The 24,330-nt window shown below is 39.6% G+C and overlaps 1 protein-coding gene across 2 annotated transcripts in view; it reads right to left on the bottom strand.

Annotated features, from left to right (window-relative positions):
* Positions 1 to 24,330, bottom strand: part of LOC309609897 (uncharacterized protein) — a 465,108-nt gene that overhangs the window by 172,737 nt on the left and 268,041 nt on the right. Inside the window, exon 7 of one of the 2 annotated variants that reach the window (XM_082352030.1) lies at positions 17,233 to 24,088. The exons of the other annotated variant lie outside the window; for it this stretch is intronic. Within the exon in view, the coding sequence (XP_082208156.1) occupies positions 23,859 to 24,088 (230 nt within the window). The 3' untranslated portion in view covers positions 17,233 to 23,858. Of the gene's footprint in view, positions 1 to 17,232; positions 24,089 to 24,330 lie in introns of those variants that run through there. 2 annotated transcript variants of the gene reach the window in all.

The following is a 24,330-nucleotide window of genomic DNA, read 5'->3' as shown; positions in this document are numbered from 1 at the left end:
AACAGATATATCAGTGGTAGCAACAGTACAAATTTTCAAGCAGGGCTGAGGTATGGCACGAGTGGTAGAAAAGGGAGACTCCAGGCGCTGAGATTATTAAATGTTTTTAGGAAGGACTGGTTTTAGGGTGAGCAGAGAACAATTTACCCCGAACTGAGAACATCTGATTTGGTTCATCTTGGGTGCACATCTTTCCAATTATTCCAGAAAACTTTTATGGAGTTACCAATTTATACCCACTAAAATTTTTTATCCTAGAAATAATATAAATCTAATTCAAATATTTCTCGACATTGTACAAAGCCCAAGAATGGAGCATGTGACAGTAAACATTCATAGACAGGGGCATACATTTTATATAAATTAAATGTCTTATACCTTTTCAGTACAGCCAGGTATGGTCTATCAGGAACATAGGGCCAAACAATTTCTGTTTATAAAGTTAACTTTTAATCCCTTTAAATTTTTATAACACCTCAATTTTTTTCTCTCTGTCTTTTCTTCTACTGATAATTTGCTTCTTAAAAGAACACTTTAGAACAAGTATTAGCTTCCTTGCATAGATTAGGAAACCGAAGAACAGAGATTAATGACCTTGAAATGGCATATGGCAATTAAAAAATAAAGGGGAGGGACTTCCTTGGTGGCACAGTGGTTAAGAAGCCGCCTGCCAATGCACGGGATATGAGTTCAAGCCCTCGTCTGGGAAGATCCCACATGCGGCGGAGCAACTAAGCCTGTGCGCCACAACTACTGAGCCTGTGCTCTAGAGCCCGTGAGCCACAACTACTGAAGCCCGCGTGCCTAGAGCCCGTGCTCCACAATAAGAGAAGCCACTGCAGTGAGAAGCCCATGCACCGCAACGAAGAGTAGCCCACGCTCGCCACAGCTAGAGAAAGCCCGCGCACAGCAACAAAGACCCTACGCAGCCAAAAATAAATAAATAAATGAACGAATAAATAAATTTATTAAAAAAAATAAATCAATAAATAAAAAAAATAAAGGGGAGGGTCGGAACATGGCTAAGATGCCACACAGATGCCTCTGTCTTTATTTTACATTTAAGTATTTAACTTAATATTAAAATACTTGAAATATTTCCTTTTTATTGGCCCAGACAAGTGTTCAGTCTCTCCAAAATTAATTCATACTAGTAGATTTACTATTGCTGATTTATAAATCAGAATTCAATTTATTAGGTATAAAAGGAGAGTTGTTCCTTTCCACTGATCAGATAGTCATATCTTCTTTACAAAGTGCTCCCTTCCTAGTTGGAAAACCAAATGGGAAATAATAAATTGTCCAGAACAAAAGAAATACCTCATCCAGGCTATAGTAGAATTGGAGAATTATGTCAGGTTCCCTTCAGAGGATACCTTTCCAGTAACCACAGAAATAACACCAGAATTTTTAAACTGGATTCTCCAATTTAACCTTCCCCTACTAGTATAGCCTACCCAGCACTGCCTGTTGACGCACAGCTGTGATCAATCCACTCTTCTCCTAGAAACTTGTAGTAGAACTTAAGAAACAATGATTTCCACCAACAGTGCCCTTCCTTATCTCTTGTAACTCTTTATTTTAATACCTTTTTTATCTGATACTAGTATTGCTACTCCAGCTTTCTTTTGATTTCCATTTGCATGGAATATCTTTTTCCATCCCTTCACTTTCAGTCTGTATGTGTCCCTAGGTCTGAAGTGGGTCTCTTGTAGGCAGCATATATATAGGTCTTATTTTTGTATCCATTCAGCCAGTCTGTCTTTTGGTTGGGGCATTTAAGAAAACCATAATTCAGAAAAGAGACATGTACCACAATGTTCATTGCAACACTATTTACAATAGCCAGGACATGGAAGCAACCTAAATGTCCATCGACAGATGAGTGGGTAAAGAAGATATGGCACATATATACAATGGAATGTTATTCAGCCATAAAAAGAAACGAAACTGAGTTATTTGTAGTGAGGTGGATGGACCTAGAGTCTGTCATACAGACTGAAGTAAGTCAGAAAGAGAAAAACAAATGTCATATGCTAACACATATATATGGAACCTAAAAAATATGGTACTGATGAACCTAGTGGCAGGGCAGGAATAAAGATGCAGACATAGAGAATAGACTTGAGGGCACGGGGGGTGGGGAAGGGGAAGCTGGGACGAAGTGAGAGAGTAGCATTGACATATATACACTACCAAATGTAAAATAGATAGCTAGTGGGAAGCAGCTGCATAGCACAGGGAGATCAGCTCGGTGCTTTGCGACAACCTAGAGGGGTGGGATAGGGAGGGTGGGAGAGACGTTCAAGAGGGAGGGTATATGGGGATATATGTATACATATAGTTGATTCACATTGTTGTACAACAGAAACTAACACAACATTGTAAAGTAATTATACTCCAATAAAGATGTAAAAAAAAAAATCAATCAATAAACAAGGAAAAAACAAAGAAACAATGATTTCAACTGATCTGTCTTTCCAATCTCATCTGTAAGATGCATCAGATTGGAGGACAGTTAAAGTACTCGGAAAAGGGGATGAGTCTTCTTACCTGGTTTGGTCAACTTCTATGGCATCAAAATCTTGACAGTGACAGTGAGGTCAACTGTACGTGCACCCACTTATAACAGTACCCAGAAGAGTAAGTACGTGTAACTCAAGTTTCTCTCTGTGAAAAGAGTATGAAAATCACTACACAGACATTTTGAAAATAAACAATACATCTTAGTACACAAATAAAAACTGTGAAATTCGTATTAGGGAAAGTTTGCAATTTTACGATTTCCAGACACCCTCAGAAGAAGTTGGCAAATAAAAAAGAGAGAGGGTTTAAATAGTTCTATGTGAGATAGAAGAGACATAAAAAGCAGACAGGCTTACGAGAGCAGAAACCTTACAAACCAGGGCCAGAAGTTCAGCGGGAACAGTTAGGAGAAGGATGGAGAAAGAGAGGAAGTGGCTAGTGAAAAAGAGGAACTTCAGAGGGAGAAGAGACATAGCCAATGAGGATTTTCAAATGAGGATTCTAAGCATAGTATGTAATGTAACCGTCCTCTTCTTTTCCCATCAGTCTTCAGTAAAGTATCCAACCCTCTAAAGACTTAAGGAACTGGTTTTTCTTCAGGAACTCATGAGAGGTGCTAAGCTGGGCTCCAGCAAACAAGTTGAGAATGTAGAAGCCCCCTGAGCACAGCCATGTCTTGGTCAAACAACTAATATGCAATGAACACACAGCAGGCTCTGATCACAGGGCCAGTTCCCCCTTGGGAAGAAACTGGCAATCATTGGATTCAATGGCTCAATAACTGGCAATAACTTGATTCAGAATGGACTTTTCCCCTACATTTCTACTCTGTTTTTGTCCAGTAAAACCTATGCTGCATGTTGTTTTGGAAACCATATTATGAAGTCTCAGTCTTTACTTGGACACTTGCTCATAGCGCAGTCTATATATATGGAAGTCTGTATATGATGTCTATAGAAAGTGCTGACTGGCTGCAGACAATGACGGTCTCCACGTCTGCCATCTCTTTGTAAGATCAATGACCTTCTATTCTGCTACTCACACGGCATAGGAAAGATAGGGGCGGGGTTTAAACCCCTATTAAGATGAAAGTGTTGCTTCCTGCTTCACATGAGATCTGAAAATAGATTGCTCTACATTGGCAGTGACAGGACACTTTATGTCAACTCTATGAAGTTTCCATCCCCCATAATCTCTGTCAGCAGTGGTTTAGGAACGCCAAACTATTTTAATAGCTTATGGGGCCAGTACACAAACTCTTCGAGGTATAGTTGATGTACAATATTATATATATTTCAGATGTACAACGTAATGATTCACAATTTTAAAATAGTTATTATAAAATAATTAACTGTTCCCGCTGAACTACTGGCCCTGGTTTGTAAGGTTTCTGCTCTAGTAACCCTCTCTTCTTTTTACGTCTCCTCTATCTCACATAGAACTATTTAAACCATCTCTCTTTTTTATTTGCCAACTTTTTTTGAGGGTGTCTGGAAATCATAAAATAGCAAACTTTCCCTAATACGAATTTCACAGTTTTTATTCTTGTACTAAGATGTATTGTTTATTTTCAAAATGTCTGTGTAGTGATTTTCATACTCTTTTCACAGAAAGAAACTTGAGTTATACATAAGTAATCTTTTGGGTACTGTTATAGTTATTATAAAATATTAGCTATATTCCCTGTATTGTACTATATAACCCTGTAGCTTATTTATTTTATACATAGTAGTTTGTACCTCTTAATCCCCTACCCCTACGTTGCCCCTCCTCTCTTCCCTCCTCTCCACTGGTAACCACTGGTTAGTTCTCTGTATCTGTGAGTCTGTTTCTTTTTTGTTATATTTACCAGTTTGTTTTGTTTTTTTAATTCCACATATAAGTGATATCATACAGTATTTGTTGTTTGACTTATTTCACTTAGCATAATACCCTCCAAGTTCTCCATCCATGTAGCTGCAAATGGCAAAATTTCATTCTTTTTTATGGCCAAGTAGTATTCCATTGTGTGTGTGTGTGTGTGTGCGTGTGTGTGTATACCACTTATTCTTTATCCATTCATCTGTTGATGGACACTTAGGTTGCTTCCATACATTGGCAATTGTAAATAATGCTGCTATCTTAACTGTACAGGCATACTTTGCAGATATTCCAGGTTCAGTTCCAGACCACCACAATAAAGTGAATATCGCAGTAAAGCAAGTCACAGAAATTTTTTGGTTTCCCATGGCATGTAAAAGTTATATTTGCACTATACGTAGTCTCTTCAATGTGCAATGCATTATGTCTAAAAAAATAATGTACATACCTTTAAAAAATACTTTATTGCTAAAAAATGCTAACCATCATAAAAGTCTTTAGTGAGTTGTAATCTTTTTGCTGGTGGAGGCTTTAAAATATTGTGAGAATTATCAAAATGTGACACAGAGGCATGAAGTGAGCAAATGCCGGTGGAAAAATGGCGCTGATAGCCTTTCTCGATGCAGGGTTGCCACAAACCTTCAACTTGTAAAAAGCGCAGAGTCTGTGAAGTGCAATAAAATGAGATCTGCCTGTGTATGAAATCCCAAGCCAGACAGAGAAAGCAGAGACTAGGGGGAGAGTCTAGATGGACTGTCTACTCCGGGGTTCGTCAATTGACACTGGTTCCCCCCATTTCCATTGCAATACCCTCTCCTCTGTTGTCTTATCTGAGAATATCTTCTCTCTCACATCAGTCTATCTGAAATCCATAGAGCCTCTTTTTTTGAAGCTTTTACCTAGTTAAAAGTGACTTCATTTCTGCTGAACTCTTGCAGCAGATTATATTTACCTCCTTTATAGTATGTTTACATTATCTTGTAATTTAATTACTTTTGTATTTTAACACTCCTACTAGTCTACTCTTACTCACCTTTAAATGTATGGCATATAAATGTACAGAGCCCTAAGTTTGTTGAAAAACATTGTGCCTGTGTGCACGCACACACACACAAACACAAAAAGACCAGAAGAAAATAAACTAAATGGTGATAGTTATTTTCCCTGGCTTAAAGTCATCCATATGATTTCCATTTTCTTCCTTATACTTCTCTTTATTGTTGAAAGTGTCCATCATAACATGTATTACTTTTTAGTGTAAAATACAATAATAAATATATTTGATCAGAAATCCAAATATTTGATTAGTTCCTTTGGCCAAAGATACTTTAGGCTCTTTATTTCACAAGACGCTCTAAAGTGATATCAATAAAACCCAAATCACTTATCATCTAGGGTTATTTGCCAGAAGGATGAAGAATCCTAGTTCATATCATGAAAACAGACTCTAGTAGCATCTGCTCAAGTGGTTTCCAAACTATTTTTTTCAGTAGAATTCTATTTTCAGAAGAAATCTTACATAGAACCTTAATATCTAAAATAATTGACAGCAAGGTGCAGGTTTCTCAAATGGCCTGAAGTCTTTAGTAATTGGAGCAAATATGCACTTACTTGGTTAGAAAATCCCTGAATCACCCCTTGGAACCTTAGGGTTCATCTAGTGCAACCCTCTCATTTTACCAGAGAGGAAATTGAGGCACAGAGAGGTTATAATGCCGTCCAAGATCAATCAGCTAGTAACTAGAGCCTACATTTTCTAAGTCTAAGGTTCTGGCTCTTATATCATATGGTCCTGATTCTTGTTTGGGATTATTTTAGAGCATTACATGTATCTGACCTAACTCCAGATTATGACGTACATCCAAGCGAGTCCTTACCCTCTGCTTACACCCTAGTCTCAATGTCTAAAGTCCTTTTTTCATTTCAGATCCCAAGGAAGCCTTCCCTGTCACGAACTTCTCTCACCAAATAGCTATTTGCTGACTTCCCAGGGCTTCTTCTCAATGCCTGGTCTGTTATCGGACCATGTGCTCATCACTACATTGTTCCTCCTTTGACAGACTGATGATATGTTTGAACCTAAAAGTATTGACATCTTTTCTGTCTATTCCACATTTGGCCTGATTTTACAGTTGAAAGCACTCCAGTCTCCACGTGCCTATCTCTAAATTCACCATTCCAGGCTGAGCAATACATCTAGATCTTCCTCCATTCTGTTTTCTCTTTCTTGCCCAACCCATACGTCAAATCCTTGAGTACGTTCTATCTTGGTCTTACAAATTGGAGTAGTACATCTCTCTCTCTTTTTCTTTCAGGGACATGAGTCTACAGGGTAATGACATAAGACAACAAATGACTAAGTGCTCAAATGAGTAGAACAGGCAATACCAGCTTTGCTGGTTTAGAAAAGGAAAGTTCAATCTGGGTTAAAACAGGAAAATGCTTTTGAAGAAGACAGTACTTTTTGGTTCCATTGGATAGACAGTTAGGAGGGGGACAATGTGAGCAAATGAACAGTCTGAAATACAGCGAGATTGACCAGGATTGAGAAAAAAAGAAAAATGTTGTAGAGGGGATTTGTGAAAGGTTATTTTTGCTGGCGATTAAGATGAATTCTTTTATAGAGTACATTAAAATAATTTTAGTCACCAATCCTTCAAAAAATTCTGGTTTAGATGTATGGCCACATCCTTCTCTTTATTTGTTATCATTAAGTGGTCTTAAGTGAAACCATGAAGTAGGCAATAGTTATCTGGCAGAAAAGGTCAGCCAGGCTTTTCTTTGAACCTAGAAATACATGAAAATGTCTGCATTGCTTTTCTGGATCTAATAGTCAGTGGTCACAGTCCTTTTGTGATAAATCATGGTAGCTGCTTACAGCCTGAGGTTGATCTCAAAAAGTTTGGGCTCCTTCCCTGCCTAACTTCTCTGCATATATTTGTTAGAACTTTTTATGTTACAAGTATCAGAATGCCCAACTCAAATCCAATTAAAAGGGATTTATTAACTCACATAATTGGGTAGTCCACAGGTATATCTAGTTTCCATAAGGAAACTTGGATTAAGTTTCATAAAATAAAATTGGGATGTCTCTCTTTCACTCTGCTCTGCTTCCTTGCTGTTGGCTGAATTCCAGGCAACATTTCCCCTCATGCTTTCAAGATAGTCCTGTCTCTGGAAACACATTAAGTCACAAGGTAAACGTTCTTGTCCCTAATTGGTTTTAATCGAGTCAAATATCCATCTCAGAAATTGTGTAGATGAAATACACTGAATGGCTTACACTGGTTATGTCAACTTGGAAGATGTTTTCGAATGTGATAAATATTTAAATTGGTGAACCTTGAATAAGCAGATTGTCCTCCATAATGTAGGTGGGCCTCATCCAATCAGTTGAAGACCTGAATAGAACAAAAAAATTGGCCTCCCAGAGCAAGAAAGACTCCTTCAGTTGACTGCCTTTGGTCTTCATCTGTACCTTCGGTCTCCTGGGTCTCCAAGCTGCCAGCCCACACTGAAGATTTTGGACTTCCCAGCCTCCATCATCACATGAGCCAGGTACTTATAATAACTCTATCTATCTATCACCTATCTATCTATCTATCCATCTATCTATCATCTATCTATCATCTACATCATCTATCATCTATCTACATCACCTATCTATCATCTATCTATGTACATCACCTATCTATCTACATCATCTATCATCTATCAACTATCTATCTATCTATCTATCTACCTATTTGTCATCTCTCTATCTATCCTACTGTGTCTCTAGAGAACTCTGACTAGTACAACCACTGAGTGGCTCCTTATAAGACAATGAACAAATATCCACTGAGACTTAGCAATTTTCTATGACCTTTGGTCTCATTTCTGAGATCAAGTGACTGGCTTTGAATCTCAGTTCAGCTTTTTGTTAGCTATACAACCAGTAAGTTACCTGACCCCTCTGTTCCTTATTTTCTCCTTCTCTGTTCCCTATTTAAAGATAATAGCATCTACCTCATAGCATTGTTGCAGTGATAAAAAAAATAAATACATGTTAAATGATTTAAACAGGGCCAAGAACATAGAAATTATTCTAGTATGCTACTAAATATTATTATTATCTTCATCATCATCATCATCACCTCATTTGATCCCTACTTCTTCCTCCCCATTCACTGGGTTTCAGTTTTTCCGTATTATATTGGACAGGGCTCTCAACTGAACTTTCCTGGCTTAGGTTTTTCAGGCTCTTTCTGGCTCTTCTATCAGAATTTACTCATGCCAAGAAGATATTCATCAATGCATTCTTTCCATAATTTACAAAGTTGAACAGACAGCTTAGAATCACAGATTTTTAGAACTCATGGAGATCACCTAGTCCCATAGTTTACAAAGTAGGGTGCACAACAACCTTAATGTCTTGATTCAATCCTGAGGTGAAAGTATTCGGATTTATATTTTTAGTGTAAAATTTAAGAAAAAAATAAGCTCATTATCTAATGAATGGATTGACAGTAGTATATATATGACTTACCATAAATATGTATTAGGCTGTAAATGCTCCAAGATTTTTTTTTAACTAATAGAAGAGTATAATCAAAAAAGTTGAGAGATCAGTGATCTGACCTATTCCTCTTACTTCACAGAGCAAGCAAGTGACCCCAGAGAATGGAACAACTTACCCAAGATCTCAACTGTGAGTAGAAAAACCTGGTTGTTCATGGGAGACAGTGTGGGATGCCCAGAGCTAAATTACTTAACCCCACTGGATCTCAGTTTCCTCATCTTTAAAGGGGAAATCATGAACCCTACCAAAGAAAATTGTTATGAGTGTTAAATGAGAGCATATTTAAAGAGGGTAGTACAGTGCTTGGTCCAATTTAAAGGCTTGATTAATGTTAGTTCTCCTCCTTTAGTGTCTGAGTAGAGGTATTTCTACGGAAAACAACAGTGCTGTTCAAAAACTGGAATAAATAGCACTGCATTATTTGTTGCTAATAAAGATAAATGTCACTAAGTAAAAATTTTCCAATTCAAAATATTTTTTAAAGGATGCAAAGGCTATAATAATAATAAAAAACCTACTTACCACAGTAGACTCGTAGCTCAGGGATGTAGGGGTAAGGGGCTCCTTTGCTACCCTCCCTCCAAATCAACCCACGTGGGTCAATACTGTTGTTGGTACCAGGATTCTCTATTGAGGAGTCTAAGAACAGTAATCTGTTTGGAAAGGGAAGCCAGGAACTTGACCTAAAGCTGGTTATATAGAAAGCACACTGTTTACTTAATGTGTGTTTACTTGGGGTCATATTTTAAGGGGGTTTTCTATTGCTCCACCCCCACCCCAGCCATCACTGGTTGTTGCCACTCATTGTCACACACGCCTGTATTCTTAGCCTGGCAGTCCTCCCATTCCTTCTCAAAATCCTATGCAAAAAATAGTAAATCTCCTTCATATTCCTATGTGCTCTAAATAGCCGCTATACTATACGAACTCTCCACTTTCAACTTAACAAGTCTTCCCATCCCTAAATCAAAACTAATTAGCTTTGTTTTTCAAATTGCTGACACTGGCGGTCTTCGCTATAACAAACCTGTGTGTGATTAGTGATATAACGGCTGGTGCTGAGCTTGGGCAAATATTTATAGAGTAATCATATTGGATAGGGTTGAATAACCTCTTGGATTAACTGAGAGCTTCTGCCAGGCGGTGCTGCAAAATTGTGCTAATTTAATGGTACAGTCCGTTGTTCCGTCTGCTGATACAACCTCTACGACACTGATACAAATATAATCAGGGATATTAGGGCACAGTATGATTCCTTTATTGACACTCTTGGCAATAATGTGCCAGAAGAATCCAAATATCACTTTGCATATATAAATTATGTGGTAGGTAAATGGAAGTTCATACAGGGAGAAAATTAAATATCTACACACCTAACACCACGATGAGCCTAAGGTAAGTAGTCACTGGATAAATAATAGTACTAATATACATTATTAGTATATTAGATACCAGAGGAACAATTTTGCTTGTATTTGCTTTCAGGAACAGTAAACAGATCCTAATGAGGCAAGCCAGTTTTAATGCTAAAGGTGCATTTCTTCTATATCAAGCTGAATTGATATGAACTCCAACTTCTCACAGACACAGGGACTAAATCTGAAAATATACAGTTAATTCTTAACATGTAGTCCTTAACCTGCAGTCTGAAAGGAGACTCGGACCTTGGGAAGCAAGAGATGAAGGCAGTAGTTTTTAAAGGTCATGAGGTTAAGCAGTGGCCAAACAGAGACTAGAAATCCCATTTTACACACCCTACCCAGTGCTTTCCCAACCTGGGCATAGAGACCTAGTATAGCAAAATACTGTAATATTGACATCCAAATGACTTTAGGAAACTGGGTCTTTTTCTTACACATATTCCTTACTCATATTGTTATATAATTTTTAGTTTAACAAAGATTATATATTTGCTATGTATAGGTGCTAAGACACAGAGCTTTTTATTTGCATAGATTAATTGCAATTGCACCATTTTTAAAATACAGCTTAGCTATCTGCCTTAGATACTCCAACCGGTTGGCTACATTTAGATGTGAGGAAGAGGCAGAGTAATTCTTAAAGAGTTCTATGTTTCTTGCAACTGACTTGACTGACAGTCCTTAAGTGCTATTTCTTTCAAAGCAAATATGACTCACAGCCCTTAGGTAGAGTGTGTGCACAGGCTGGAAATGTTGATCTGTCCACATCCCAGAAACATTAAGACACAATAGAAAGAATTTTTAACTTAATTCTGAATAATGCAATAGGAAAAACATAGGAACAGTACACAACCGACAATGGTAATGTATCTGTAATGTTTTATAATGTCAAGGATTTAATTTAAACTCGAGAAAAAGAAACTGTCTTTCCAGCCAGAACTCACCCCCTTCAGCTTAACTGTGACAGTTCTAAGAACAGCAGGTGCCTAAAGAAACTTATTTAAAGATATAAATAATATGAATTATTTAGTCATTGAGGACAAGGTACCCACCTTGTAAGTCACTCTAGTCACCAGCTCAAAATTTAGAAATGAGAGGCAGTTTGATAAGTCTTCCCTTTGGAGTTTGCTAATAGTGGAGTAAAAAAATGTTCCCAATTGCTCCACAGCAACACTGGCCAGAGGTAAATAGAGGAAGAGGCAGTTGTGAAAGGCAGCAGGGGGCCCAGAGGTCCCATTTGGTAGATGCTCCCTCCCTGGTGCTTCCTGAACTACTTGGAAACCCCTTTTGCTATTTGCCCCCGGTCAGCCTTCTTGCTGCAATCATTTCTGGTTCCCACCCACAGAAGGCAGCAGAGAAGAATCAATACTGCTGTGGGTTACAAAACATGAAGTTTTCTCAATTTTGGCTTCAATGGCTCTCCCAGCCCCACAGAAGTGCCCACAGCTGGATTCTTCCTTCCAGCAGTGGTTCAATGAAAGGGTTGCAGGCTACAATGCTGTCACTACCTGAAGAGTAGTATTTTCAATTTTTTTTTAAAAGTTAAGCTTTCTACAAATAGCTCTGTTTCCATTTAATAAATGTATATAATACTTTCCTAGGGCAATAGCGATTGGCTTCCACAGTTACATTATTTGGGGAGCAAATGTCAATGGATGAGAGAGAAATGGGCTAAAGGCAGAGAGAGCTGGTGAGCATGGGAGGAAAAAGACTGACAGGCCTCTGAAGGACATCTCCTTGCCTGCTGAGTTCTCCTCTTCTCGCCCCCCACCTCCCGCCGCAAATCATCGCCACTGTCTCTCACCCACTCCTTTCTCAGGATCTCTCTGGAGTCTGCAATACTGTGCTTATCCCTTGTCACATAGATCAGAGTTATTGCTTGGAAAATTGTCCACTTAGCCTTCATCTGTAGGCTAAGACTTGCCTCCTACAGTGAAATCAGCCCAGTCCTTAGGCAGAGGGATTTTAAGCATTCATATTTAAGTTTCAGCTTGGTGTTAAATCAATTTGTTTGCTATCATGACCCTGTGACTAGTGCAGCCAAGTCTCCCCAAGGCTGGGTTTCGGTCTCTGAGCCATCTTTATCACTAGTCCTTCACCTAATTTGTGGCCCATCCCTGCAACTAGGTTCTTGACATTCACTACTGAATATCTGAATACCTGTCTCTTTAGATTGTTGCCAGCTCTCTCTACAGGGATGGGGTCTCTGGAGACTCTATAACTACCTGCTCTGTCTCTGCTTAAGGTGACACATGAGGTTCCCTCTAACCTTGGTTCATATCGAAGCTGTTTTTCCCACTTGGAGTCATCTCCCAGTTTCAGATTCCCTTTCTATATTCACATCGTTGCCCTCCCAAAGCTAGATCAATAATTTGGTTACAAGCCTATAGAAGATCTGGGAGTGTCTGTGGACTCTTGGACCTGACCTTCTCTGGCCTGGTTCAGTTCCACAGGTATAATACATGTAATAAGTAATAAAAAGCATGAATGCTAATAGTAACTTCTATTTGTTGAATTACTTACAAGGTACTTAGCACTGTGATGTTAAGTACTATTTTAATATTCGCAACCATCTTTTAATTTATACAGAGCTGCTAGCCTGCTGATAGGCATAAGGACATCTCTTTCCCAATTACGGAAACACTGTAATACTTTCTCATGGGTTAGTAAATAGCCATGGCCTCAGTCTTCCAGGTGCCCCCCCCCCCATCGGACTCCCCAGCTCCCAGGTTCTCTTGCCATCAACTGCCCTCTGCATGAATGGGAATTAAAAAGTCGATGTCTGGCACAGTGCTCTGGCCAGCGTTGACTCTCATTGGTGGCCGCCATGCCACCCTGGCTGCCAAATAGTTTTAATATCAGTCCCTGTAGGTATTGTCCTTAATCTACAAATTAGAACAATGAGGCTCAGAGACGTTTACTTGCCAAGGCCACACAATAAGGAAATGAGAAAGCAGAGACTCAAGTCCATGTCTCTCTGTCTTCATAGACCATTTTCTTCCCCCCATACCAGTAGCTCATAGACACAGAGAGATGGTTCTCAAGCTTGTCTGATAGTAAAAGTAAGTTTTTGTCAAAGTTATAGATTCCTGGGCTCTTCCCTTTGGAGATTCTGATCCAAATCAACCTAGTGCTGGGCTCGAATCTACATTTTCAAGGTGATTCTTATGGCTATTCAAGCTTTGGTAACACTGCACTAGAGCATTTTTTCCAGAATACAACTTGAGACTGACTAGAATTATGGTGATATCTGCATGTCTTAAGTGAACACATAAAGCCTTTAACACCATTCCTGAATCATAGAAAATGGTTTTGAACAGAACAGGATATGTGTTTCAGGTAGCAGGCTAGTCGCTGCTTGTTTTAGGTGAGGTGGTGCAACCCAAAGGTACAGTCATTCTTTGTCATCTCTGGAAACATCATTAGAGATAACCAAGAATCAGAATGAAGCAAGATTACAGTTCAGCTTCTCCCAAGCAGTTAGTGCTGAGAACGCGGAGCGTGTGCTCTGGTCTCAGAACACACATTTCTTATTTAAAAAAATCCAAAAAATATATATATATTACAGTTTACAAATAGGTCAAGTGAAAAGGACATAGAAGGAGAGCTAAAACAAAAACGATTCCGTGAAAACCGGAGAGGGGACACTGAGTTTACTAAGAAAAACATCCTGGTTCTAAAAACTATCAATTTACCCCAGTAGCATTCCAGAATCTGCTCCGCATTCACCCGTGAATAAAGAACTTCAAGGAACTTAAATGCATGTGTTTATCTGTGGTGGCCATTGGTGTTTCCCCCCGTGTTTGTCGCCGTTCTGTAGCCATGTTTTTTCCGATAATGTCTGACAATGTGGTTTGTCACATAAACCCTTTCCAGTAGCTTCTCCCTCCTGACATCCTGTCTCCCATTTCTGCTGTTAGCATAAAGCTCATCGTGAAACATAAAAAGATGTCCAGAGAAAAGGCAAGAATCACATATTAATTGCACACGGCAGGATTAGGATGCAATTCTCTTTCTCAGGGAAAGGCTTAGGAAGAAACAGGAAGAAAAAGAGCAAAATAGATGAGCGCTTGTCTCCAGTCTTCTCTTATAATGGGAACTGATTCATTAAATATTTCTGAGGACGGCAGAGTCATCTAACTCAATAGAACCTCCTAGATGCTCTTCCTGACATGTAAATCATCGATGAGCAGGAGAAACCTACAGTGGAGCTGAAATTTACTACCACAGGACATGGCCCAAGCTGGGTTGGTTCCCTTCCAAGTGACAAACCCTGCCAAACGCTTAAACACCTGCCACAGTTAATAGTCCACAAACTCCCTTAGACAACTGAGAAACAGCTCATTGGATAAACCAATAAGTAAAATAAAGTGCAAAATGTACCCTCAGCAGAGGCTGATAAAATAAAACATGTAAATAAATTTAACTGACTACTTCCAAACAGCACATCCAGCAATGAGGAGAATGCACAGTGGTGAAAGCCATGGAGAGAAAAACAATATTGAGCCATTTTTCTATAATTCTAGAAAGCTGAACCCATATCTAACTGCACCCTCATCATCTACAAATAATGTAACTTTCCACCCTAGAGTGAAGAAAAATGAAATAAAATAAAACAATAACAACAACAACAACAGTAATAAAGCTTAAAATTACATGGTACAAGGGACTTGGAATAAGGAACCCTGTCTTCCCTTATTTATTTGGGTGAAGAATAAAGCTTTTCTTCGTTTACTTGTTAGGTTTTTTTTTTTCCTCCAGTACTTAACACCTGTATAGAAGTTCCTGACTTAAGAGGTAGGGCTTAGCTAATGAGGTGTGTCAACAGAACTGGAAGCCCATTTCTAAATGAAAATTGCACTGCGCTGTGAGCACAATCCCTTCGGGTTGAAGAGAGCGTTTATAAAGCAGCACGGGTGGTAGCCGGGGCTTTCTCTGTAAGAAGGGGCTGGTAGGGTTACCACAGCTAGTGGAGAGAGACGCTGAACTAGAGCTATGGGCCAAAGTGATAATTCTCCTCCAAATTAGTCATATTTCTCCAGGTTACCTTCATAGATAGTGAGCAAAGGCAGATATAATCCCTCTCCTGATTGTAAACCAGCACCAGACTAATTATATTTCCATTTACCCCAGATACTCTAAAATCATAGGCTTTCTGTTTGCTAATTCCTCTTATTCATGGTTTTATGGCTCCAGAGGAGGCTTTGGGGAGTACGAATTGAAAAACAGTGCAGCCAGTTAGTTCCACATAGACATTAACTATGAAAAAGTAATGGAATGAAGGAGACAAGGGGAAGGGAAGAAAAAGCCTCGTATTTAGTTTAGACTGATTTCAATCAAGACTGGAGAAGGATTTGAGGCTTTGCCACATATGCATGGGAGTCAAGGTCACAGCTGCAAGAGGACAAAGTTACAGACACCCAGCCTGTGTTTCTGATCCAGTAAACAGAGCCATTCTGTGATGAGCTCCACTCCCTTTGTCTCAGAATGTGTTTTATCTGTATCCTAGTTTTTATTTAACATCTATGTAATTATGAGTATATTTATGTCAACTTATTAACATTAGCTTGGGAGGGACCCATGCACCAAAGCTCTTGGAATAATGCTGAAAATCATACAATGTTGGAAGCTGACAAGTAGGATAAAGGGTGAAGGTCACAGTGGTAAACAAATTCATTCAAGTCTTTCAGTACTGTTACCCCCACGCTCCTTTCCCCAGTACTCACCCTGTGTGATGCATGTGGTTCGACTCTGTGTCAGGGGAATGATAACATTAGAATATTATATAATTGTATGCTGGGAGAAGGCAGTGTGTGTGCGCACACACATGCATGTTTGTGTGTGTCTGTACGAGAGCGGGAGAGAGAGAGAGAGAGAGATCAGGCTACATAATTTTTGATTGAATACAAACTCTTAAAACCGGCTTGAATGCTTTATTCATCTATAGCTTTCTGATGCAAGTAAATAATAAAAATCTTTCAAGCTATTGCCAAGATCACACAACTTTTGTCTCCCAAGTATCCCCCCGCCCCGGCCACATCTAAAACAGGGATCATGGCACCAAAATTGTGATGTCACTCTCACGGAAGCCAGGCATTATCTTAGTCTTTAGCTGAGGAATGTTCATTGTTGGTTCACTAGGTCAGTACAGGTTCCCAGGGTAGAGGAGGAGGAGAAATTAAGGTTGAACAGGGCCAAGTGAGCAAACTGATAGCAAAAGTTGATGCCCTCCCTTGAAATAGGGGCATTTAAGGTGGACACATATTACCCCAAGGCAGCGTGGAGCCAGAATTTGATCCTCCACGACTACACATCAAGGAATTTAATGGTCAGCTCCTCTACTTGATAAGACTCACATTTATGCCACAAACAAACACCCTCACAAGTTTGTAAGCTAGCTGAGAACAGGGAGGATATTCTAGCCATGTTTAGAACACACCCACAGCCTGCAAGAGTTCCTTGCATAAACGAAGTGCTTAAGCAGCATTGCTTGAAATGATAATCAAGGGAAAATTTAATAATTTTCTGTGAAAAATTTTGCTTTAAAGCAGACAAGTTGTCTGTGTTTTTAGTTTCTTAGACCTTTTTTAAAAAGTTTATTTTATTGAAGTGTAGTTGATTTACCATGCTGTATTAGTTTCTGCTGTACAGCAAAGTGATTCAGTTATACATATATATAAATTTTCATGTTCTTTTCCATTATGGTTTATTACAGGATATCGAATAGAGTTCCCTGTGCTGTACAGTAAGACCTCATTGTTTATCTATTCTATACATAATAGTTTGAATCTGCTAATCCCAAACTCCCAGTCTGTCCCTCCCCCACCCCCTCCCCCAACCCCCTCCCCCTTGGCAACCACAAGTCTGTTCTCTATGTCTGTGATCTTAGACCTTTCTTATCCAGGTCAGGAAACATTGAGGAATTGAATTTAAATTCAAAGGGTGCTTGGTAAATACAGTTGGCCCTCTGTACCCCCAGGCTCCACATCCACAGATTCAACTAACTGCAGGTTGAAAATAATTGGAAAAAACTCCAGAAAGTTTTAAAAAGCAAAATTTGAATTTGCTGCATGCTGGCAACTATTCACATGGCATTTACATTGTATTGACTACTATTTACGTAGCATTTACATTGTATTAGGTTTTATAAGTAGAGATGATTTAATGTATACAGGAGGATGTGCGTATTATGTGTTAATATTTCACCATTTTCTATAAGGGCCTTGAACATGTGGGAATTTTTGGTATTGTTGGGCATGGAGGCTGTCCCGGAACCAGTCTCCCATGGATACCAAGGAATGACTGCTTGGCATCAGAGAAATGGAAATTGTGTATTCCCAAGAGATGATATTTTCATCAAGCTATGAAGACTCATGAGTCATTCCTCTCCACTGAAGGGTTCTTTTTGCCAATTTTCTCATATATTTGTGTTCTCTAGTCAAGTTACCCTCTTTCTTTTGAATGTCGTTCTTTCCCTGGAAACACATTCATTTACCCTACTTTTTTTTCTGGATGCTATAAAAATCTTGTTTGTATTTATTATCACCATGTTGCCCATTTTTGTTTAACCGTCATTTTTTCCTGCCTATCTCTAGAATATTCTCCCAACTAACTTGTTGATTTTTAAGGTCTAGCTTAAGACCTTTCTTTCTTCACCTACCCTCCTGATATTCTGATTCAGTCTGATACATGACCATCACATGTAAGGCAGTGAATTAACTGCTAAGTGGATATGAACATTTGTGAGATATGGTCCTGGCTTTCATCATTCAGTATCAGTGTCACATTGACGGGCCTGTTACACTACTTTAGAGAATCAGAGAGTAGGGTAGCCATGGGCACCAGGTTGCTGGATTCACATCCTGCCCTAACATTTGCTAACTGTGTGATCTTGAGCATCAATTTACTGAAATCCTTTGTGACTGTTTCCTCATCTATAAAATAGGAATTTTAATAACAGCTTCTACTTGGTGAGGTTATAGTGAGAGTTAAATGAATTAACGTGCTTACATTTCTTAGAACAATCCTTGGCAAACAAAACACACAAACAAAAACAATGTGTTTGCAATTATTATGCACTACTTTCTCAACGGTTAAAACCTTCATATTTACTTCTTTTCAACTACCCGTAGGCACAGAGACATCTAGTATATTATCATCATGTGGGTGGTCTTCACCGTCACCTCATTTTCTGACTCTGTTAGTCATGGAGACATGGATGGTCAATAATACTTCCTCGCGTTCATTCGTTCAGTCATTTGCTCACTAAAAAATATTTATTGAGTACTTGCTCTATGCCAGGCTTATTTAACTTTGGAGATACAACAATAAACAAGATGGGAATAAGCCATCTGACCTCATGAAGCTCTTATAGAAGAGAGAGGCTTATACAAATGAAATAAAAAAGAAACAAGAAAATTGTGAAATAAAGGCTATAAAGAAAATGAAAGGGGTGATTATTTGTGAACACAAATTTGTGACTCATCATGAGCAGGGAGAGAGCATTTCAGGCTAATGAGACCAGTGAAAAGGCCCAAGAAAGAAAACAACCAAGAAAGAAGCAAAAAAGCCTTGATATTTTGAGAAGTAGAATAAGATCCTGTGGCTGTTAATGATGTGGGAGACGTGACAGAAATCTAGTAATGGGAGACGTTGGAAGCCACAGTTAGGAGTTTGGATTTTACTCTAATCAAAACAAAAATCAATTGAAAGGTTCTTTTTTTTAAATTAGAGTATAGTTGATTTACAATCTCTGTGTTGAGGGTAGAACAGATTGTAGGGGGAAAAAATGCAAACTGGAGTCTCATCAGGAGGTCCCTGCCATTGTCAAGGCCATGTAGATGGTGAGAGATGGACAATTTAAGGTGTATTTTGGAGGTAAAGCAGACCATCCACCTGCCAAGTAAATGGGTGAGAACTTAACACTGAGAAACCACTTTCTTAGGAAGACAAGAAGCGAGGCAGGTAGATGGCACTTCCACGGGGGGGGGGGGGGGGGGGCAGGGGTCATTTGGAATCATTCTGTTTATTTAAATTATAAAGAATACAAATTAAGACCAAAAATGTATCCCAAATCTAAATTTACTAACAAATGATTGCACATGATCCAAAAGCCTTTTTCTGGACAGAATTATAAAGTAGGTAATGTTTGTCTTTGGCTTTACAATTCATACTTTTAAAAATATTGTTAATAGTTTTTGAGAGCTTAGTATAAATGAAATGCCCTTTATTCATTTTTCCATTTAATTCACATAACAGCCCTTTAGGCATTTACTATGATTATGTCCAATTTTATAGATGTGGTAAAATTGAATCTCAGTGAAGTAACTTTTCCAAGATGATTGAGCCAGACACAAGACAGCTAGGATTAAACCCAAGTGACTGACACAAGAATCTTAATTGACCCACTATTTTACAACCTTGATGACATCACCTAACTCTCTTTCTCACTCTCTTTTTCTGTCACACACACACACACACACACACTCTCTCTCTCTCTCTCTCTCTTCCCTCAGAGAGAATCTATTACTTTCAGTCTCTCCAAATCCACTAATGACCTACCGAGTTTTGATAAATTACATCTTTCATTTCAATAGTAGAACCACTAATTGTGAAAATCAAGCTTGAGCAAGGCAGTAGAAGAGATACTTCCTGAAACAGAGCAGCCTTACTGGGACCTCTGATAGCACATCATAGCCAGCCCTGTGGATAAATGTGGTCTTAGCAAGGAAAGGATAAATGATAGATGATTTGGAAGAAATAAAGGACAGGAGTGTTAAAATGTTTTAGGGCAGGGGACATTCAAATAAATGCTATTGGATGATTTATTTTCCAAAAGGTGTTATATTCACTGCTGAAACACACCTCCATGTCTGCCAGAAATGTGGCCATAAAAAATCTATGTGTATAAAAAATTTACACTGTAGCGAGCTGACCTCCACCTTTCATTTACTAAAGCCACCACCTTAGCTGCGAGAACGCATTTCCAACTTTCTCTTAGACTCCAACACCTGGATGTCCCCCAGCACCTCAAGCAGGATTTATTCAAAATTCAGCTCGTTACCTTCTCTCCAAACATTGAATATTTGAAATCTTAGTTAACACATCATTTCAGCAGTTGCCAATACCATCAACTTCAAAGATTTCATAATTGACTCCCTTACTCTCCCTCCAATTCCAATCCAAAGCTCTCCAATTCCAATCCAAAGCAATAGCATATACAGAATTTCTTCTCTCAAATTATCTCACACATCTACACCTCTTTACCATCTGCACTGTGACTCATGTAGTTCAAGTCTTCAACGTGCCTCAAGTGCAATATCTCAGACCAGTTTTCTGAAAATCAGAATTGAAGACAAAGCCAAAGTGCTAACACTTATTATTGAGGGTAAGAGTGAGGGGAAAGAAAAAGCGAGGTGGAGAAGAAGGAAAAGGAAGCACAAGGTGATGTGTTTCCGAACTGGCACAGTTCCTCAAGGAAATCCAGGTGCCTCCTCAGTTCCACAAGACAGAATGAAAACACTGCTAGGAAGAATTTATGGGAGAGGAAGCATAAGCTGATTTTCTTCAGATCCTGTCTTCCATCTCTTATTGGTCAAAGTCTCCTCCTTTGGGCTTTAACTTTCTTACACTTCCATCTTGGTTTCTGGGTCCCTCTGGACAACTACTGAAGAAGTTGGAGTCTCTGAGTACCCACTCAAGTAGGAACTAAGCACTAGAGCTACTCTGGCTCCCCAATTGCAGCAGGTAGCATGGAGGTTGTGCCGAAGCGCAGCCCCCACCTCCTGGGGAAGGTGTAAACAATTGGAGGTTTGGGACCATAAGTTTACCCAGAATGCAGCACAAAATGGCGTGAGCAGTTGCTAGCACCAATCTGGACAGAAAAGAAGGCAAATCACTGAGACTGGGGTGGAGAGGCAAGTCTGGGATGACACAAACTGAATCTGTTAAAGTTTACTCGTTGACACTCAGTTCTGCTCACAGCCTCTAATAAAGTACAGGTCTTAGATGTATAGAAGATGTCCCCACTTCTTCCCCAGAGGGAGGTACAAATCCAGTCATCTAAGATTGTGCTGTTGCCATCTCCTAAAAGAGCTTAAAGAAGGTTAGCAGCCCAAGCTACATTCCCAGCTGCTATAATGACATTTATCATATATTTCTCTCTTCTATCCATTTTAGCTTTTCCTCACCCTTGGCCAGAACTCCAGCTGGTCTGTATTTCTTACCTAGTGAGTGACCTAGCCCTCCTTTCTGGAAGTGTCTTAGCTATAGCTTTCTTGTCCTTGTCAGGTTGTGATCGCTACCATAGCCTGTTCAAGATTATCAGAGGGCACAGAGCACCAAGGGAAGACCCAGTGAATAGCCTCCATTCCGGACATGTTCCTTCCTGCCTTACTTCTGTAGTAGAAGCTCTGGCTCCTGAGAGTAAACAGTACCATTTACCTTGACCTTTAGAGTAACCCCTTTTTGCCTGCTGATTTATTGGCACAGAAACCCCAGAGGGACCAAACAGTATTTACAGCTTTCAGTTCTAACCTCATAGAGCCTAAATTTTTCGAGGACAAGAGGTAAATGAGAGAAAGAAATGCAGTGAAAATAGACAAATCCTTCTTCTGTCCTTTTATTCTTCATCCTAAACATTCTTGCTGTAAGGGACATGGTTCCATATGCTGGCTGTTATCACCTCAAATATACTGCGCTAACCCCTCAAAGATTCCTCTAAGCTGATGCCTTAACTGAGACTTCAGTGGCTGTTCCACATTTTGTCAAGCTGCCTACTTATGAGTCATGGGGAACACACATGTATTTCATGGGAATGAGCCCAGGGCTGTACCTCCTTTGCCCAACAATGGCTCTCTTAGCCCAGGGCAATATTGTGTGGGATACCATGTCAATGGTTAAGGCTTTCTGTAGAGGATTAAAATGTATGCTGCCATGGGTATTGCAGGCAGGAAAAACAAACCTCTACAGTTGACCATTGAACAACACAGGTTTGAACTGCATGGGGCCACTTACATGTGGATTTTTTTTTCAGTGAATTCATACTACAGTATTACATGATCTGAGGTTGGGTAAATCCACAAATATGGAACCACAGATACCAGTGGTTGACTGTAAAGTTATATGTGGATTTTCGACTGCACGGGGGTCAGCACCGTATTGTTCAAGGGTCAACTGTATTAGTTTTCTATTGCAGCTCTAACAAATCATCAGTCACTTAAAACAACACAAATTGTCTTACAGTTCTGTAGATCGGAAGTCTGCCGTGGATCTCAGTGGGCTAAGATCAAGGTGTTGGCAGGGTACATTCCTTTCTGGAGATTCTAGCTGGGGTTGGGGGGCTGTTTCCTTGCCTTTTCCAGTTTCTAGAGGCTGCCCACAGTCCTTGGTTCATGGCTGCCTTCCTCCATCTTCCAAGCCATCAATGTTGAGCCAAGTCCTTACACCATCATCTCTCTGGTTCTCTCTTCCCATCTTCTCTTCTACTTCTACAGACTATTAGAATTAACATTGGGCCCACCTAGAAAACCCAGGAAAATCTCTCTATCTTAAGGTCAGCTCATTAGCAACTTTAATTCCACCTGCAACTTTAATTCTCATTTGCCATGTAACCTAACATATTCAGAGGTTTCAGGGATTAGGGTATAGACATGTTTGGGGGAAGGCATAGCATGGTTCTGCCTCCATACCTACATTCAGAATAATGTACTTGGTTGAACCACATGAAATTGTCATTTGTGTAAGACAAAAATGGTCATATATTGACAAATTCATCTGCTTCAAACTATCATCCATTCTGGTAAGGATAAATTACTGCCTCCTCCAAGATGAAAGAGGTTCGATGTCATTGACCTGCCACCACGTGGCTGACTCTTCTCTCCAAAAAAATAGTGGCCTACAAGGGCTGTTAGTCATTGCTGCTAGTGGATTGTACGTTCCACAGTGCCGGTGCTCAGGTCTGGTCCTGACTGTATCACTTCCATCCTACGATGATTTGCTGCTGTGTCCATTTAACACTTTGATGCATGAGATCCAGAAACACTCAATTCATGAGAGGTAGCTCTGGTCCCATTCTCATTTGCTGTCCCGTGATCAGCAACTCAGTCTCTATGAGGGCTCTGAAACATCCAGGGAGCTATTTTTAAAAAGAGAGAGTAGCCTCATTCCAGAACCCTAAAGGTCTGCACTGCTACTCTTCTCCTGTGGAATCTTTATTCACCATGACGTTTACCTCTAGCACTGTTGAAAATAGTGGGTCAGATGGTCTAAATGGCAGGGTAGCTTGTCTGTGGCCTGCTCCTCTGACATGCCATCCTTGCACTGTGCCCAGACATGAACTGGCAGATTTCCAAATCACCTTGATAAATAAGTAATATATGCTGCATTCCATATCCAAAAAGACCCATCAAGTATTGGGCCTCTTTCTTAGTGATAAGAGGTACAAGGTACAAGGTACATTCTTCTTAGTGATAAGAGGTACAAGTCCTTTATTAATAGTTCTCCCAACATGTCCCAAACCAGTAGGTCCCTAAATGCTTCAGTGATGTGTCAAGCCCCTGAATCTTCCTGGGGTTTATCTTTTTCCCTTTGTCACATACGTGCTTTATGAAAGCATCCAGGCCACTTGCCATCTCTTGTTCACCAGGTGCAGTTAACATGACATCATCAACATAGATGAGCCGCATGACAGCCTGAAAGAATGTTACGATAATCCAGTTCCCTGTGTTATAACAGAAAAGGGGAGAGTTGTGAAGCCCTGTAGAAAACAATGAAGGGTATCTATCAGTGGGGACCTAAAAGCATTCATCAAATCAATAGCTGCATGCCGCGTACCAGAGGCTATGCTGATCTATTGCAGTAAAGAACTTTCATGTGGAGCCACTGCTATTGGGGCTCCCAGTTCATGGTAATCCTGTCATGATCTATCAGGTTATTGCAGAAGCCAGACGAGGGAATTGAGCA

This window comes from Balaenoptera borealis, assembly GCF_965194805.1.
Source record: "Balaenoptera borealis genome assembly, chromosome: 13".
Classification (NCBI taxonomy): domain Eukaryota; kingdom Metazoa; phylum Chordata; class Mammalia; order Artiodactyla; family Balaenopteridae; genus Balaenoptera; species Balaenoptera borealis.
Note: the sequence above shows the minus strand (reverse complement) of the source record. Positions and strands in the feature narration are given on the sequence as shown.